The 18,777-nt window shown below is 43.6% G+C and overlaps 1 protein-coding gene across 3 annotated transcripts; it reads right to left on the bottom strand.

Moving 5' to 3' along the window:
- Window positions 1-468: 468 nt before the first annotated feature.
- On the bottom strand, window positions 469-18,059 carry LOC113973615 (histamine N-methyltransferase-like). Of its 3 annotated transcripts, XM_027695965.1 has the most exons (7): window positions 17,942-18,059; window positions 14,903-15,089; window positions 13,920-13,972; window positions 10,503-10,610; window positions 6,930-7,060; window positions 6,267-6,360; window positions 2,808-4,017 (listed from the first exon to the last, which is right to left on the bottom strand). In XM_027695965.1, the coding sequence occupies exons 2-7, from the start codon at window positions 15,037-15,039 to the stop codon at window positions 3,662-3,664; spliced, it is 879 nt and encodes a 292-aa protein (XP_027551766.1). In that variant the 5' UTR covers window positions 15,040-15,089; window positions 17,942-18,059; the 3' UTR covers window positions 2,808-3,661. The 3 variants fall into 3 exon arrangements, with proteins under 3 accessions (XP_027551767.1, XP_027551766.1, XP_027551765.1); XM_027695966.1 differs by lacking the exons at window positions 2,808-4,017; window positions 17,942-18,059 and adding an exon at window positions 469-491 and having other exon boundaries at window positions 14,903-15,161; XM_027695964.1 differs by lacking the exon at window positions 17,942-18,059 and having other exon boundaries at window positions 14,903-15,160.
- Window positions 18,060-18,777: the final 718 nt, after the last annotated feature.

An 18,777-nucleotide genomic window follows, 5' to 3' on the forward strand; every position in this document is an offset into this window, starting at 1 on the left:
TAGGAATGGCGACAGCAGCCGAGCTGTGAGAGCATTTGTTCAATTTGCTGTTGTAATTAACGGAGCAGGGAGAATATTTTTCTATGTATGATTTAAAGTAACAACCCTGAAGCTGCTCAGGCAGATGTGTTTGATTCAGGGGGATACACACATGAAGTCTGGGCTCCTTTGGAAGGGGTCAGCCTTTCCCTCCCCCCGCTGTGGATCTGCCCCAGCCTTCCCGTGTGGCATCGCTCCAAAGCCATACCTCACTCATGGACATCGGGCTGTTCCCTTCCCTGCACAGCAAACCTCCCACGGGAATAACATTGGGAAATAATCACCTGATGTACCATCAGAGCCACAAGCTCATTCTTACTTATCAGAGGGACGCAGGCCTGGGTGTTTGCCTGCTGTTTCAAAGGAGACTTCCTCCTCTTCCTTCTCCTCCCTCCCTCCAGCATTTTTCTCCTGTACCTGTATTAGAATCTGTATATTCCAGGTTTATGTGCCTATGAAATGAAAAGACAAACGAATGTCTCCAATTTGAAAACAAACACTGTTCAGAGCCATCTCTGAGAAATATATTGATGCAATATAAAGGATTGCATTTACCCAGAGTCACATTTCATTGCTAGAATGTGTATTTAGCCAGAAAGGGGCACCCATGCATGAAGAACTTTCAGGATCATTTCTGGGATATTTTTTAATACAGGTATCCTGAAGCCTAACATGTTTCAATCAGTGTTATGCTGGTTTAATACCACTGCTCTCAGTGAACCTCCATATAAAGCCTATAAGTTAGTTTTCTCGGGGTGCAAGTGAGGAAAATGTGGGGTTGGGATTTGCCCTTTTCGCAAGGCAGGTAGTGATAGGACAAGAGGAATGGATTCAAACTGACAGAGGGCAGGTTTAGATTAGATATTGGGAAAAAATTCTTCATTTTGAGGGTGGTGAGGCCCTGGCACAGGTTGCCCAGAGAAGCTGTTGGTGCCCCATCCCTGTAAGTGTCCAAGGCCAGGTAGGACAGGGCTTGGAGCAACCTGGTCTAGGGGAAGGTGTCCCTGCCCATGGCAGGGAGGTTGAAACTGGATGATCTTGAAGGTTCCTTCCAACCCAAAACATTCTATGATTTTATGGTTCTATGAAGACCCATCCCATCAACCCACACATCTACCTGGGGGTTTGCAAAAACAAAGGCAGGTCTGGAGACGTGCTTTTCAAAGCAATTTCTGGTTGAGATAAGGCAGACTTTCTGAGAGGAAAACAATTAATTTGGTGCAGAAAGCACATAGGTAAATTCAAAATTGCCATATAAATCCCAGTCCATAGACAAATTGCACTCCCCAACCATGCTGTGGAATAGCAGTGTCTCACTGTACAATTAAGGGTGATTCTCACATGAAAATGTGGTTCTTCACTCTGTTAGGAAGCTCCTTGAAAGATTTACAAAATGTCCTACCGTTTTAATGGTAAAATGAGCATAAAATTGTGCTTCCCCATACTCATTTCCTACTAAGGAATATTTACTTCTTGGAAATGTGTGTGTTCCAAATTTAAAATTAAAAATAATTTATCCCTTAAGGGTGCTCTGCTGATTCAGTTTCCCCCCAGTCCCTTAGCAGAAGCAGCAGCATACACAGAATGGAGTTTACTGTATTTTTTCCCCAAGTTTTTTTAATTAAATTCTCCTCAGAAGAAAAGAGGGGAAGGAGATCTCTCGTGCATTCACATTGAACATCTTTTGTGTGTGTGTGGTCATATCCTCCTCTCTTCTCTCCATATCAGCTCTGCTGCCACTCATCTTTCCTGCTCTCTCCTGCATTTTTAAGAACAAACCTCCCCCAAAACCCCTAAAAACCCTTTTTTCATGTGGGTTATTTTTTAAGTCTGCTAAAAAAAGGAAAAAAAAACAGGACCTGCACGTGCATCTTATTGCTGGGTTTTGTTGTTGGATTTGAGGGGGTTTGTTTTTGTTTGGCCATTGCTGTGGCTCTCAAAGATCTCTCACTCCTGACAGGGTTGATGTGGCAATATTCAGCGGTCACCTCGTTTGCAAGCACCATTTAGAAAAGGTCACTGACAGCATAAAAGAGCTACGAAAATAATTGTATCTTTAATTTGTTTCCCATTAGAAATGCATGCAGCAATCTGTTCTAATGAGAGATTTTCTTTCTTTCCTGCTTTGGCATGTGACTGTAGCAGCTTACAGATATACTGAGGTCTTGTAATGCAGGAGTCTGTGTACAGAACTGTGTAAAGTGGTAATAGATCTTGTTCTGTTCAACAGCTGAGAAATATCAAGGAAACATTCTAAAATACACTGGAATTAATATCTGAGCACTAGGAGAAGTTTGTGTTTCAAATAATTTGCCCCAAAATGAACATAAACAGCTATTAATGCCTAATATGATCTCTTGAAATCACTTCATACCATTAATAATCTATATTTTATCAGATATGTGTGTGCAAAAATAAAACATAATTTCTTGCAGCTAAAGTATTACCTAAAGTAAACCATTTCAACACTGAATCAAATTATTTCAATGGCAAAAATCACACCTGTCTCATGGGACAAATTGAGTATTCAGACTATTAAATCCATTCAAGCGACTTTATTGTATTCCACTATGCATTGTGCCTCATGGAGAGCAAAACAGTTCCTAAAACTATAAAACCATTTAGCAAAACAAATGCATCAACCCCAACAGCCTCACATGGAGCAGGGACTAAGGAGATGAAACACCTCCTTGCTGAACTCCCTATATACTGAACAGATTTACCTGATATGACGCCATTGAAAATGAAAAAAATGCTACTGGAATTGGTCAGTTTGGTATCACAATTTATTTTTACATTTTCCTTGTTACAAAGCTCACAGGCCTTCGCCGCCTGTCGAGGGAAATGCTGTGACCAGAAGGTTTGTGTGGTTAATTAAAAATACAAAAAAAAAAAAAAAAGCCCCATGTGACTGTAGCTGCTGATTCCTGACAAACACTTTGCATCAGGGCTCACCACTGAAATCCACCTCTCCAGGACAGTTGTTACCAACCCTGTGCCTCAACCACCTTCCATTGCTTTCCTCTTGTATATCATCATAAAGTAAAAATCCAGGAAAAAGGAAGCAGTGCCATTAAATGGAGTTGGCTTCAGAGGCAGGAGAAGGCAACTACTGAACATGCAGGTGTGAGGCCACTTTCACAGTAACTGAAGGTATGAGATATTGAAGTCAGAAGCTCAAGAAATCCCATCAAGGAGCCACCCAATAGTTGGTCATTCTGAGCCTCCACTCCTGTTAGCTGCACTGAGAAGCTGTAATTTGCTTATTTGGTCTGTAAATGATGATGAAACCACATGTAGTTGTGGATTATTTCTTAGGAAATGATTAGGTTTCTGTAGTGTCTGAGTGGATAGTCTGAGTTATAGCTGATTATACAACATCCCTATGATAAAACACAATTTACTGCCTAGTGAGCTAAACGTTCATGGATTAGTGTAGAATTAATCAAGTATTAAAGCTCACTTATAACAACAGATGTTAATACTGATTTCTTAACAAGCTCCAAAAAATATATATCAGTTCTGAATTAAGCCATTTAAAAAGATTAAAAAAACATATTTCTGTCCTTAACAGTTTGTATCTGACTTTTTGCTTTAGATCAAGAAGCAAGAAGAGGTTAATTCATGGCTCAACCACTATTACACCCAGGTTGTTATTGAAAAGCACCTTCCCATCTCTGTTTTCACTGCATCCAGGCTTTCTTAACTCTTCTATTAACTGACGCTTTAGTTCAGGAGGAGCAGTTTTAGAAAAGTCCAATGTTTCTGTCAGGAAATCCAGCAACAGCTCCCCATCTTTGTCCCCTTCAATAAAGCAGCTCGTTATGTCCAAGTGGGACGGGAGCTCATAGAGCTGGTACTTCAGCCCTGCTGAATCCAGTATCTTTGGCAAGTCACCAGAGGAAACAAAAATGCAGAGATCATTCAAAGGGAAGGAAGATCCGTACTTCTTCCACAGCGTTTCCCAGCCACTCTTTCCTAAGAGATGAACCACCAGAAAAATGCTCAGGAGTAAGGAAAAACATTATTTGAACACATTTTGATCATGTCTGGTTTTTTAGCAGTTGCCATCACTGCAAGCAGAATCTTTCCAGAGTTGGGGTGTGGAGAGGGCTGACTCCCTGCTCCTGTGCCTCAGGTTTGGGGACTGCTGGAGTGGGTGGACACATTATCTACCCTGGAGCTCCAGCACCTCTCTCCAAAGCCCCCAGATGAGGCCAGAGCAGTTCACACCCGTGCATGTACCTCTTCTCAAGATACATTTTACAAAACAAAACCAGTTGAGTGAGTTATGTCTTCACATCTTTATTTTCCCTCAGCCTGGATGTATGATTCAGTATTTCTGCTGCAAATCATTTTTAAAAGGATCACCCACAATGACTGGACAGGATGAAAATAACTTCGAGCCTAATGAGCAGCACTTGAAAGTTACAACTATAATTCTCCCTAAGTCCTAAAACCAGTTGCTCCGCAGTTTTGCAGTTGCTTTATCTGCAAACAGTTATTTATAGTCAAATAAACAGTTTGGTGTTTAGAAGAGAGGCTACAATATTTTCTTTCACCTGGTGGAAATTGAATGCAGAGCGCTAATTGCAGGAAATTTGCTGGTGTCAGTGTTGTGTGACTCAGTGCCGTCTCTGAGCCGAGCAATTATACAGTACCTGAACGCAGCATTATTATAATGGCCCTCGACAGGCTCAGCATATGGCACTGCTTTTGTTTTCAGGGCGATGTAAACAGATCCATAGCTCCTGCAACTCGCCTGCTCTCCTGGCAGGGTCGGAGCAGGAGGGATTGCAACTCCACCAACTGACCCTCTCCTACCAATGACTGGTTTTTAATTAACACACCCTGATGTGTTTGTGTTGGAGATGACATTTCCTTTTCTGAAATGAATTTTGTTCTGCTGATCTTTCAGTACCTCTTTTTGCTTCAGTGCTCGTTTTCATGGCACTTCTTCCTTCCTCGCTATTCCCTTGTTTCCCCCAAGGTTTTCCCTTGCCTTCCTCTCTTCTATTCTGAGACCTGCTTCTCTCTCACACTTTTTTGTTGGTTCCAGCAACTTCTGCTCCATCAAGGAAACATGGAGTCACATTGCCCAGAGAGGACTTCAAATCCTCTTCATGAACTCAGAACTTTAATAATTTTAATTTTGAATAAGCATGTGTTCCTGCCTTTATTCACATTTTGTGAATATCCAAATGGACAGGTTAAGTAACTGAAAAAGAATTTCAATTAAATATGTGTAGGTAATCAGCAATAGTCTGATATTATGATCTATTCTCATTCAGCCAAAGAACAAGTACAGGGTTTTTTTAAATCATTTAAAATAGAGATTTCTTGTCGTGAACTGCTTGAAAACACTTTGAACCAAAAACATTTTGGATAAAAAATAGTTTGAATAAATGTGGTTCAGAGAATTGCCACTTCATTGTGGACAAAATAAAAAGCAACTTCATCAAATACAGTTTGCAGACATGGCCAAATTCAACAAGAAATTAAGCTTAAACCTCTGAACAAATAATGCTTAACATCCCTTTCAAAATTATCAGATGAGACTGTTTACACAACTAAAATTTCCATAGCTTTTAAGGCAAATTAAAGGCTTTCCAGAGTCAAATTGGACTCCACCATTTCAGTACCTCTGGCATAACTTGCTCACAGTATTAAAAGGTCATTGTTTACTCTGCTCCTGCATTTTCCTTCTGGATTGACCACAGAGCATCTCTACGAGACCTGAAACAGCCTAAGAATGCTGTTTTCCACACAAAAATGATGATATTAAGGAAATGGGCAGTTTGAGAAGAAAATGAACCATATGTGCTGTAACACCTGCTGTATGGCACAGCCGAGCCCCACCGTGGCCGTTTGCTTAATGCCACAAGTCTCCAGGAGCGAGATAATGCAGTGCCCAGCCTGGAAAGCCTTTTCCAGCAAACAGCAGAGGCTGGAGCAGCTCTTCTGAGTGAGAGCTGCAGGATGGAGCCTCTCTCCTGATGTGGGGTCTTTGCTGGACAGGCTGTAGGATGGTGAAAAGCACAGGGCAAGAGGAAGATGTTTTGTGCCCACGAGGTGGGTTTGGTGGCTCATAACACCGTGGTGTTTATGACTCACACAGGTTTCAATGGATGTCAGTTCACCTCTATGGCCTGTGCTAAACCCAAAGGAACCCCAAAGGTCCTCACAGCTCTTGGCTGACTGGGCAGCACTGGTGGAGCAACTCTCACCTGACACCAGGATAATGAGGAGCTTCGCCTGTGATTCCAGGAGGCTGTGGAAATACCGGACAATTGCTGGGATATCTTTCACATAGTACAGCATCTGGAAAAAGCAGAGATGCTGACAGACATACAGTGCCATCCTGAGTGACTGTTATAAATAGTACCACTGGTAAAATAATCCAAATAGGGACAATCCTGACAGGCGAGCAGCGGGACAACAGGGCATGTTAGCAAGATGCCAGGCAGTGGGCTTGCACTGCAGGCTCAGGCTGTGACTGCTGTGCCTGCTCTCTGGCTCTCCCAGGACCAAGCTCATGTTCATTCATTAACCTGAGATAAAGAGATTCGCCTTTCTTTGCAGTGAAGATGGCTTGTAACGGCTTCAGTGAACTTGGAAATACAAAGGCAATTTCATGGAGAGGACAAGGAGCTTTTGAAGACACTAGTTAAAATGTATTTTTAGTTGACTGCCACCCACAGCCTGGTTAATAGGACTACTGTGCTCAAAGCTGCTTTTCATTTTTGCAGTTCACTTATGCTGAAGTACTTCAAATTACTGGGAAGTAAACTCACCTTTCTTCCCCTTAGAGTGGATAATGAGGTCACATACTTCATGCATACTTTTAACAGCCAAGACTTTGATAGCATTTACTTTGCAGAGACTCTTACCTGGATCATGTGAATGAAGTCCCACTTTTTAGACTTCTTTTCTGCATTCATTCGACTTTCATATTCATCAGCTGTTTCCTCGTGCCAGGTAAACTTTATGTTCCCAAGGTTTGATGTCTGAGCCACACGCTCTGAAATACAGGAGAAGGCAGGACAAAGTTATCTCAATTGCAAATATGTGACTGATTTCCACTCAGAGCTTTAATACATCCAAAAGTCATATTTAGATAGAGAGTTTTGGTACCAGTTTAACACAACAGTGGAATATTTAAAACCTTGAGCCCATACGTGTGGAGGAGGCTGTGAAGGGCTTTGTAGGATGAAGTCTTAAGAGGGTCTGATGCTTTTCCCTTTGCTGCCTCATTTGGGCTCCTCTGGTTTTTACCTGACTTAAAAAACAAAATAAATACATTCTTCCCCATGAGTGGCTCAAGCTGATTTAAAATATATTGGTTGGGATGAACATTTATGAGGCCACGAGCAGCACACTTCATGTTGAATAGGAGAAGGACTGATGGTCCCATCACATAAGTGCCACACAAAACCCACATGGCTGAGCAGAAGCCAGGCTATGGTGGAGGGTTTTCCCCAAATAAATACAGAAGTTCGAGGATGGATCAAAGAGTGGGTTATTGTGGAGAGAAGCACAATTAAAAGCTTGAGAATGGCAGAGAAACCAAATGTCTCCTTCTGAGACTGTATAACTGGGATGGTGGGAGAGGGAAGGAGATTTGCTCTGTAAACAAGTATCTAACTCTTGACATTTTGGCTTCTGCTGTGTTGAAATAATTTTTCAAAAGTGCATAGCTTTGGCCAACTGCTTCAGGTAAAAGGGATGACAGTGTTTTAAAGCAAAGACTAGTATAAGGAGCGATATATGGAGTGTTTTCAGACCTCAATACAATGCACATCAGCAACTGAGAAAAGCCAAAAGCTGGAGAAGTGGATTCAAAGAATAAGTTACACTGAGGGCCTGGCTCATCACTGCATTTCTTTCCTTTTTATAGGAGCAAAACTGAGAGATAATTTCATAATTTAGGGGATGCTGGAATACTAATGTCCATCTGCTGGCATATGGAGCTCATCTCACTGCGTTCCTGCCTGGCGCCCAGGATTGCTCCAGGACAAAGCTAGCCTGGATGCAATTCCTGTGCTTCACTGGAGTTAGCATAAATTTAAAACTTAAATGGCCCAAAGGCAGACTGAGCCTTAGCTACAGAACACATGTTCAAAATAACACAATTTGCTAAGACCAGTGCCTTTACACCACTAACGACAATGTTTCTCCTTTTGGGCTCTGATTAGGACACAGCAGACAGATGAGAAATGCTCCATCAGTGCTTATCTCCATTCTTCTGTGGCTGGAAACGGGCCACCTCTTTCAGATGCTGCTGTTGTTACTCTGTTAACTTAACTTCCCTTTATCAGTCAATGACCCCAGCACATGCAGTTCAGACTTCATTTGCTGTTTAAAACTCAGGCGTCATCCAGCAGCAGTTCATATCCCCATCACCAATAATCTGGTGCAATCTGGTTTCGTTCAGCTGCTAGTCTGCCTGCAAGGAGGAGCTAGGATGACAATTGAATTGCTTGCCAGGGTGGGCCTTTAAAGTCAAAATTTCAGGAAGGGCAAACTCATTATGTGGATTTTCTGCCCAAAGATTCATCTGAAGCCATTCTGAAAAGTTTTCCTTAATTTTCTCTTGAGTTCACCCCAGATTGTTGTCTGGATCAAAGCTGGTCATGCGCCCCTGACAGGTGCCATCAAAACTGGGCCACCTGCAGTTGTGCAATGGCAAGGCAGCTCAGTCCTGAGGCCACCAACACCCCAATTATAGTCACCAGAGGACTTCACCTGGCCATGGACCAGGAATGAAGGAAAGCCACAGCTTTGAGTAGAGCTTCCATCGTATGTCTCAGCCTAAGAGAAACCTGAGTTTGTCATCACTGCATGTCCCAGTGTGAAGTTTCTCTTGTGAGCTTGGCTTCTCCTTCCCCAGGAGAAAGTATTTGGTGAGGCAGAAAACATAACTCCTGAATCCTCAGAGGTGCAGATGTTTCTAATTCTCCACAGAAAATCTGAGGCCTCAGAAACCTAATTAATGGTACCTACCGGGGACATGATTAATTACCAAATAAGAAAGTTTAAAGAAAGAAATTCAGATGAATATTTCATTTCCAGTTTAGCATAAAACTTAAAATAAGGGCAGCATGTTATATTTTTCTTTAACTTCCTTCTGGAAAGAAGTTCATTGAAGTAGGATAGGACTGTTGGTGGTAGCTGGTGGGACCACTTAGGAAGATTCAGAGCAAACCCAGTCCTACATAGCCCAGACAGGACAGAAATGCTTTGTGCAGGTGCACAATTGTCTCACAAACAGAGCAGGTGCTCTGTTGCCCATCCTTCACCATTTCAGCCTGGAGCAATGTAAAAGCTCATGGGATTTTGTATGAACCATCTTTTAAAAGATCAGGCCCATGTAATACAGAGACAGATATAAAGAAATTAAGTGTTTCTTGGGAGCCTTTGGTGTTTCCAGTGACTCTGAATTCCCACACTGCAGGGAGAAGGGGATTTTTTTTTTCCTTTGACTTCCACAAGCTGCTTCATACTGAGAATGCTTCGTTTTTAAGGACTTCAGCAAGAGCAAGAGTTGGAGATTTACAGTGTGGTTTTACAGTCTGGTGTTTACTATGGTTTGGAGCATTTCCAACAACACAGTCTGCTGATGAGGTTCATTCATTAGTGTCACATCCATTCAGCAGCCCCTCTCTGGGAAGGTGTGCCGTGCTCTGGGCTGCTCACAGCTCGTACAAGTAGCTGGTGTCACCTCCACATAACACCATAATTACTTGCTAAGGTGAAGCCTAGTAGGTGTTAATCCAGTGATAATCAAACTGTGGGTTGCTATTTAATGCTCACTTTGTAGGGCAATTTGACCAAAGTACCCTTGTTAACACTCAATCCTCCTTGGAAAACGATTTGCTTTTCTTCTTGAGTGTTGCTCAGACCTTTGGGCTGGTGGAAGGAAACAAACTCTAAGCCCCAGGGCACACGGCAAAAGTCTTTCCTGTCGGTCTTGCTTTCCTGTCCATGTTTTCTCATTCAAAGCATGGTAACTAATTTAGTGCACCACTGTGAAGTTTAGCTATTTGTTGGAAACGATTTTTAAGATGTCAGAGAATTACCATGAGACATTAAAATTTTCCCTTTGATGCCGAGGAAGGATCCTGATTCAGCGCAAGTTGAAGGAGAAAAACTTTCTGAAATGTGTGTATTTTACTCTATTCCCGTACAATCACCAATCACTTCCCACCTTGTTTGGCTTTTAAAGTCTGTCTAGCCAAGCATTTGCCATGCAGAGTTCTTGTAGTGTGAGAGACTAAGATTTTAAGAAGAGTGAACATTGTTGAGAAACAATGATGGCAAAAAAGCACAAAATAGTGAATTTTTTAACTTTTATGAGACATTTCTGACAAGAAAACATTTGAATGTAGGGCCATCCAGCTTTGAACACTTTTTAATGCATTTAGCTACTTAATGTAGATTTAATTTATTTAATGTAAAAATACCTTTGTACTTGGAGATTTGGTCAGCACTTGGCTCTATCACCTCATTGTTGATGGTGACTCCGGGATATCTGGCTTGTATTTTTGAGAGGATCAGCAGGTCCATCTCACCTAGGGAAGCAGGAGACATGAAATACAAAATGAAAGCAGAGCTCGGGTAAATGTGATCTCCATCACCACCACATCCCCAGTTTTGAAGACTGGTGCCTGCTGTTTATGTACAGAAGATGTACCACAGGGGTACGTGCAGTTGTATTGTATTTTCAGTAGGTTGCCACTGGAGATTGAGCTCTAGGATTTCAGAAAAATCTAAATATCCATTCCAACTATCTTAATCTCTCCTCTCTGACTGCCAAGGGAAAATCAGCCACAGTCATGCCTGTGGCTTGACCTCATATTTTCTGGGCATGGTCCAACCTCTTGAGAGATATCCTAAATGACTCTTACAGTGCCAGTTCTGATGGTCCCAAGTCACCAGTAAACCTGGCAGGATTCCTTAGGAGTCAGTAAGAGCTTTTTTAGCCAAGTGCCTTACTGGTTACAAGGTCATGTGGGGGAGGGCAAAGAAAATATGTGTTTACACTGGAATCAGAGACAATATTCATGTCTGTTTGTCTTTAGTGTCTTTTCCCAAAAGAATGATGAATAGAGCACATGTTTATCCAAACCCTGTTTACAGAATACCTCGGAGATGACTGTACTTTCTATTTTTTGTGTGAGGGATAGTTCTCTCTAAACACTGTTCGTGCCAGCTATAATTATTTGATTGATGGATGCACCAGTAGATCCAACATTTCAAAATTTAAAAATAGCTGCCATATGTCTTGGCATCTCACCCCTTCTGTGTATAGCAAACTCAGGGAGATGATATTCCTGACTGAGGCACAGGTCCAGGGACAATATCCCGCTGGCTTGCTTAGCTTTCTTCAAGCTCACTTCTGCTTATTGTGCTTGGATAGATTTTAGGTGGAAAACATAATAGAGGAATAAATTAAGGTCGAAAGAGTGAAACAGAGGGTAACTACAGTGAATAACAGAGCCAGGGGTCACGTTAGAGGCAAATGTATTGTCCTGAAAGATGTGTTTGTGCTTGCACACAACTCCATGTTACAAAATTCCCTGCAAATACACAAAATTATGTACTGAATGGAAGATCACCCAGTGAGCCCTGATGGTCCTGACAGGCCCTTGCTGAGGGGCTGTGGAGAGAGAGCCTGCACAGCCTCTGCCCACCCTCATGATTTTCAGTGCCCCTGAACTCCTGCCACATCAGCATTAGCTCCATTATACAAAATATTTGAGGTACAGAAGGAAAATATTCAGCATTAAATTGCTCATTAGTGCGCAGAGGACATAATATATAAAGTGAGGAAGAGTTTCATTTTTTTGGACTCACTTGTCTTTCTCAAAGCAACCAGTAATACCAACATTTACACGGCATCAGTGGAAGCACATTCTTTGAGGGAGGGAAATTGAATTTCTGAAGCAGCAGAAATAACTGCAGCTTTGCTATCGCTGCAAACCCTGCATTCTGCTGAAAAATTAGAGCAGAGCCAGTTGTCTGCAGGCTGCCATGATGAAGTCTGAGAACAGACAATTAGTAACAAACTACTGCAATAGCTTGATTTTTGGTTGCTTTACCAACTTTCTGTAAAATGATTTAGCCATTTGAAAAGGCTGTGCAGGACCTGATAAAAACCCAAAAATTTGAATTTTGTATTTCCATATGCAGATAGGTTAGTATATTCCTTTCCACTCTTCTGTGCCAAACCACCCTTGTACTGTCTTTAACCAAAAAAACCACCCCTTTGATTCATAATTTAATCCACAGCCTTAACTGACTTCAGTCAGGTCTTTTATATGCAAACAAGTGTCCTGAGGCATTTTACAGTCAGATCTGTGGCAGCTTGCATTATCAACAATTTGGCAATTAGGCTATCGGAATTATTTAAACTCTCCAACACAATTACCTTTTAAAGGCTACCACTATGTTCACCATTAAGTTTCTAATTAAACATTTTACGTAACGGGATAGTTTATGGCAAGTTGCTACTTTATAGCAGTGCTGATGACTTTTATGGTTTTTAAAGGTACAGAGTGCGACGCGCTGGAGTGTGAACTTAATAAAGCAGCGGCTGTGGGCAAAGGCAGGCGCCGTGTACGGGCGGGTGTAATGGGATATGATCCTGCCTTAAATGGTTTCCTTGTCTCTAGAGGGAGAAAAGTGGAAAGGAAATGGTTTCCTTCCATGCTCTGTCCCCGTGAAGCGCAGGGCAGGTGGGGCCAGGGCAGCAGCTCCATCACCACCCTCCGGCATCAGCCAGGGTTGGCTGCAGGGATTTGGGAGTCAGCTCCCTCCTGACCTCACAAGAACCTGTGATGGGAACAAGCCAGCGAGCAGATGGGTTTTGGTGATTTGGGTATTTTTACATCACAAAGTGAGTTTTGCCTGCACATTATTGATTATTGAATGTCCATCAGTCCAAGCTGGACTGTCCCTGGTCAGGGAGTGAAGTAGCTCACTAAGTAAAGTGTTCCCATTAAAAATATTGCTTTTTTGCCAGAAGAGTGGTTTCCTTTGTTTGGAGAGCAATGTTCCTGCCCTGTCACACTGTCTGTTTTATAACTAATGCCTACCATTTATGTACAATTATCGTATGGAGGAGAGATTGACAAAACTGAGATTAGTTTTTGGCAATGGTATGACTAGAGCATTTAAGCTAAATTAACTCTTCATATAACATTTAAGTGTGGTGACTTAATAGGTGGAGCAGAAAACTTAGGTTTTAATTATGGGGGAACTCAAGCAAGAATTTAACAAGAAGAAACCACTTGATCTTACTGGTATTGTTTTTCCACCCAGTGAACTTGAGATAAAATACCTATTTCTTCTCATTTCTACTGGATTTCTTCTGGAGCTTATGTTCAGCTCCAGTGTTTTGGGGGACAGCAGATCCAGGAGGCGTTTCTGCATTGACTGTGGTCGGCAAATACGTACAGGCAAAGCAGAGCTCAGCCATGGCTGTCTCATAGCAATGACGGGGAGTTATCACCTCAATAAATAGTTACAATGCAAGTAAAAATTTAATATTCCGAGAAACCTAAGACATTATAGCACTTTTTTTGGGGGGTGTGTGTGTGAAGAAACACTAAGGGGGCAATTCAAGCTTCTCTCTGCCCTTCAGGAGTGATGGTCCAAAAGGAGATGTTTTGTGGAGGACATAAAAGAATCGGGGGGGGGGGGACACAAGCTGTTTTCAGATGATATGGTTGCACACCAGCTAACACCATCTGTCCCTTGGAGCCGACTTTTCAAGAAAAGACTTATTTCCCACTTTACTCCTTCTTGCAATTTTTAATCCTCTAATCTTTGGGAAAAAAAATAGTAAAAACATATCAATATTGAACTCTGTAGCATACCTGCTCCACCACCAATGCTGAGAACATTGATTGTAGACTTCCCATTTCCAATACTGAAAAACATTAGTTATGCATTTTAGTAGAGCTCCCAGCAGAGAGGGTTAAATGCAAGATGTGAAGCACTGGAGATCCCATGAAGATTAAAATCTGCAGGACAAAACCACAATGCAATCTGTGCATGTACAGGCATGCCTGTAGCGGGTAGGAGGGATCAGATTCAGAACTCTGCTCTTTGGAGATTTACCATTTCCCGCTATTTTGGCGATTTGTAGAGGCTTTTATTATGAGTGCACACAAGCAGAAGCAGGTACATGCCTTCTCCGTGTCTGTGCTCTGAGGAACAGAGATTTCCCTGGGTCTGGACCAGCAGCTTAAAAACTATTTGTAGGAGTTTTACATTTTGCAAAATGGGGAGGAAAAGAGGAGAGTGCAATGTTCTTAAAATCCCTGAGGGAGGCTTTGGCAGAGCCATGAAACCCTGAGCCCTGAAGAGAGCCTCCCCAGAGCCAGGATTTGAAGCTGGCTGCCACCTCCGGAGCCAGCCTGCAAAGCCAGGGGTCCAGCAAAGGACACACACTGGCAGGCAAAGCAGGAGAATTATGCAGCCATACCAGAGAGTCTCTGAATATTACCTGAAAAGATTACTTTTAAAAAGCTACTTTCAATCAAATTTAATGTTAGGATGTAGTATCTGTTACTGCATTTCAGAGCTGATTTGGGGTAAGCTGTATTTGTGTGAGAGGAAACAATGCAGCCTTATCTCTTCCCTGCTAGGCAGGCTCTGTCCCGGAGAGCCGCCATCCAGCCGTGTGTACAAATGGAATCTCCAGCCAAGCCCTATCAGAGACCTACAGATGGGGCAGCTGTCAGGGAGAAGCAATCTGCCTCTTGCAGGCAGCCCCCTGAGCCCAGCCAAGCCCATCACCGTCATGGGACTGTACCTCGGGCTGGCCCTCAGCTCGGTGTGGCCACCTCGGTGTTACCTCGCTATCACATCCGGCAGCTGCCTCTCCATGAACTCCCGCATGCTCTGATGCTCTGTCGACTTCTCCAGGAACAGGCGGAACGACCGGAGGTATCTGTCAGGGTTGGTGAGCAAACTCCTCATGGGCGACGCCATGCTGGGGGTCGGAAGGGTGCAGGACGGAGGGGACGGGTCTCCTCTCAGACCTAGAGAAGGAATAAAAAATGCTGGAGGGGCAAAGTCAGCACGTGCCCGGACTTTGCTCCGCATCCTTGGCCCTGCTACTGCCCCTTTGAAGCACTTAGAGGAGTGTTACGCAATTTTGCAACACAAGCTGTAAATCAGGTCCAAGCAGCAAAGGGTAATACATCATCTTTAATCTGTGCAGAGGAAGTGCCAGCACTTTTTAACTGTGCTGACACAGGACTCACCCTGTTAAAACCCAGTAAAAGGGTCTTCAGATGGTTCTTAAATAAAAGAAATTTTCCCCTGTTTTGTGAAGGCGTGGAGAGGCTCCAAAGGCTGGGTCTGGATTAGAAGAAAGTGCAACACCCATGTCCAGAGATGCTGGCAGATGTCTCTATGTGTATTTTTAGTCTTTTGATGTTCTTAAAGGGAATGCTGATAGTGGAGTGAAAACAATAAAAACCTTATAAATGCACTTTATTTCTCTAGTTCCTCTGAAGATAATGGTACAAATCCCATGAGCTGAGTAGTTAATTCACCAAAGCCACATGAGTTACAGGAATGGATGTTGTGCTAAACCCGGCTTAGAGAGTCAGGAGCAAGGGAGACAGAGTGTGCTACCAGGAAACGTCAGGGTGTAGCTTGAAAAGTGCACAAAGATGCCTTCATCCTCTCCTAAACTGCAGTTTAAGTCCATCATGTCTTGTCCTAACTGGCACGGAGAAAGAGGAACCCTCTTCCTCCTCGTGGGTCCCTTGCTTAACGACTGCACCACATTTCCACGGTGTCTCTTACCATCTCCTCTGGCTTTCCTGCAGAGGTTACATCCCAGCCACTTCTCATTATTTTTGTTGTTCACTTTGGACTGTCTCCAGCCAAGCCTCCCACCTGCTGACATTCCCCGGCTCCTGGCACAGCCAGGATGGCTTCCCTGACCCCACTGAGAACCCCTGCCTTCTCTCACAAGCATGACCACTGGAATACAAACCATGGGCTTTTCCCAGACTAGTTCTCTTGGCCCTTTGAATTATAGTTCTGGCCTCTGTTGTGCTCAAGTCCCTCCCAGCTGCACATCAAACAACAGTCTTTTCCCTGCTCCAAATCATGAACAGAAACACAAGTGAGTAGCAGGCTCTGGTTCATACTTGGCATTACCTCCCCTTCTGGCAGTGAACTTATCACAAATTTCCTAACGATGCAACCAGTTTTCCACCCACCCAATATCTGTCTCATCAAGGCCACATCTTCCTCACTTGTTTATGAGGATGTCATACACAGTGCTGCCAACTCCTTCTCCCCCGTACACCAGCAGAAAGGTGGGCTTGGGATTATTTCTTCCTGATATTTCCATGTTTTTTGGCCATCACCTTCTCTTTGCTCCTTGAAGGACAATTTCTAGGGACAGCCGTCATGCTGAGCAGCTGCAGTTCTCCAGCTCCCTCTCCTGCCCCCTTTCCAATGACAACGTAAGTTGTTTGGCTTTGCCCATTTTCCTTCGCTGCTCATGACAAAGGTAATATCCAAGTCATGACGTGTTTTGGTTTTGTAGCCCCTCAGCCACATCTCCACATGTCCCAAAGGTTCCTGCAGGAAGAATCATGGTGAAGGTTGGTGACAATGCACCTCCTCCAGCACGTGCTGCTACCAGAGCCATGAAATCAATTAGCAATGTCTGATAATTGTGTCCTTGGGGCTCTCCTAAAGACCTCCGGAACAGGACTCAAGGTGTGATCTTCCACCCATATTGTCTCCAAGGCAGACCAGCTTTGGCATGCTCCCTGTTCCCCACTTTCTCAAACAGCAAGGATGCTTTCAACGCGAAAACCAGCAATATAGAGCACGTTAAAGAGCAATGATGAGAAAAGCCTGATAACGAGTAGATGGGAGAGCTTTAAAAACTGTCAGTCTCTGACCAACAACCCTTGACCTAGACAAGCAGTGCTTGAACTCCCAGCAACCTCTGAATTAACCTGGGAAAATCAAGTATGAATTTTGCCAGAAAGAGTAAGGAAGAAAACTCCTGGATGTATCTCAGGTGAGAACTACTCACTATTAACCCACCCTGAAAGCACAGTGGTGTATTCCTTGTTTACTCATTCTTCTGCTCTGCCCAACTACTCACTTTTTATTTTAAGTGCAAGGAGGCTTTGCCATTTGCCACTAATATATTTTACTACGTTCAATCTTGAAAAAATATTTTGCAGTTAATAAGAGGAGATTTAGATAATAAACCTTTTTTTCTATGCCTCCCCCTACTTCCCATGATTTAATTTGCTGATGTCCCCTGCTCAGCAGTCTCTAATGAACAGCTGAGATTCATTTTCATGTTAGCTGCAGTTCAAGGAATTTGTCTCGCTTCTTTCATTATGCTTTTGGCTGTTTGAATTTGCCTCATTTATTTGATTCTGTGTTTTGCTCTTGGAATTGCAGCCAGTTAACTTTTAAAAAATGAGTCCAGTAAAGGAAGGAAAGGATTGTTTCCGAATTAGGCTGATAGAAACTTTTGGATAATAATGTTCACTTGGGCATGTTCCTTTCAGTAATTATCAAATTTATACGTAGGTCCCTGAGAAGACTGAGAAGTTTTGAAAGCAGACACTGTGTTAACGCTGCGGTTCCTTGATCCGCCCCGGGTTTGTGCAGGCGAGAGCAGAGTGAAACCTGCTTTAAACTCGCCGTAAAACCCTTTAAACCTTCCCTGCGAACCCGGAAAACAAAGCGAGCGTGCCTTCAGCTGTAAACTATTTGCAGTGGGAGCTTGGGCTTATTAGCACGGGATTACGTCTGTCGCCGAACGGCAGCGAAGGAGGGATCCCTCCGAGGGGCTCGATGGAATCTGCTCCGCTGGCACTCGCTCGCAGGCCGTACTTACGTGGAGCAGTCCGTGTCCCTCGGGGCTTTGGGCCCCCGTGGAGTGATGCCACTGGGGTCCTGGGATGTGCTCCCACCTTCTTCTCCAGCCACTTTCCCGACGGTCGCTGCCGTCCCACCCCCGGGGCTGCGACGTGGCGTCACAGGGGAGGGTTTGCTGCCTGAGGAAGGAGAAGGCAGAAAACTGTAACCTCGTGTGGCGGCAGCTGCCTCTGGAGGCAGGGGGACAGCTCCGACCCTGCCCGATATCTCCGCTGTCACTCCCTGCATGGTCCCCACGGGCTGTCCCCCAGGACACACCTGGCACGGCCACCAGAACCCTGGGAGCATTCGGACACCGAGCCCTATCCCTTTAATTAGAGTACGGATGACAAATGAAGCGCTGCCACGGGTGTATAGGAAATGCAGCACTTGACAGATTGGAAATAGTTGTCTCAGTGTGTGGCACGTGGCAATGGGCAGCATCATTTGCAGTGTGCCTGTAGAACCCTACCATTATAGAATACCTTGCTTTTTAGCTGGTTTTCTTGCCAGCAGCTATTCTTCTTATCCCTTGCTTTCCAGGGCTTAAGCAATGGGAAGCATTTTCCGAGTTGTGTGCACCCTCTGCAGCCCTGTTAGGAGCAGTTTTATCCCAGGGAACACAAAAAGCATTGACCCATGTCTGCTGTCACACTGTGTTTTGGTGTTCAGGGCACTAATAAAATATTTGTCCCATGTGTGCCTCAAGTTATTCTTTGTTTCTTCATATTTAGCAAGAAGGAATTTTGTTAAGTTAAATGGAGACGTTTTCTTTCTTAACTTAGATGGAGCAATGAACTGTTCAACTGTTCACAC

This window comes from Neopelma chrysocephalum, unplaced genomic scaffold, assembly GCF_003984885.1.
Source record: "Neopelma chrysocephalum unplaced genomic scaffold, ASM398488v2 Primary Assembly neopelma1_103b, whole genome shotgun sequence".
NCBI lineage: Eukaryota > Metazoa > Chordata > Aves > Passeriformes > Pipridae > Neopelma > Neopelma chrysocephalum.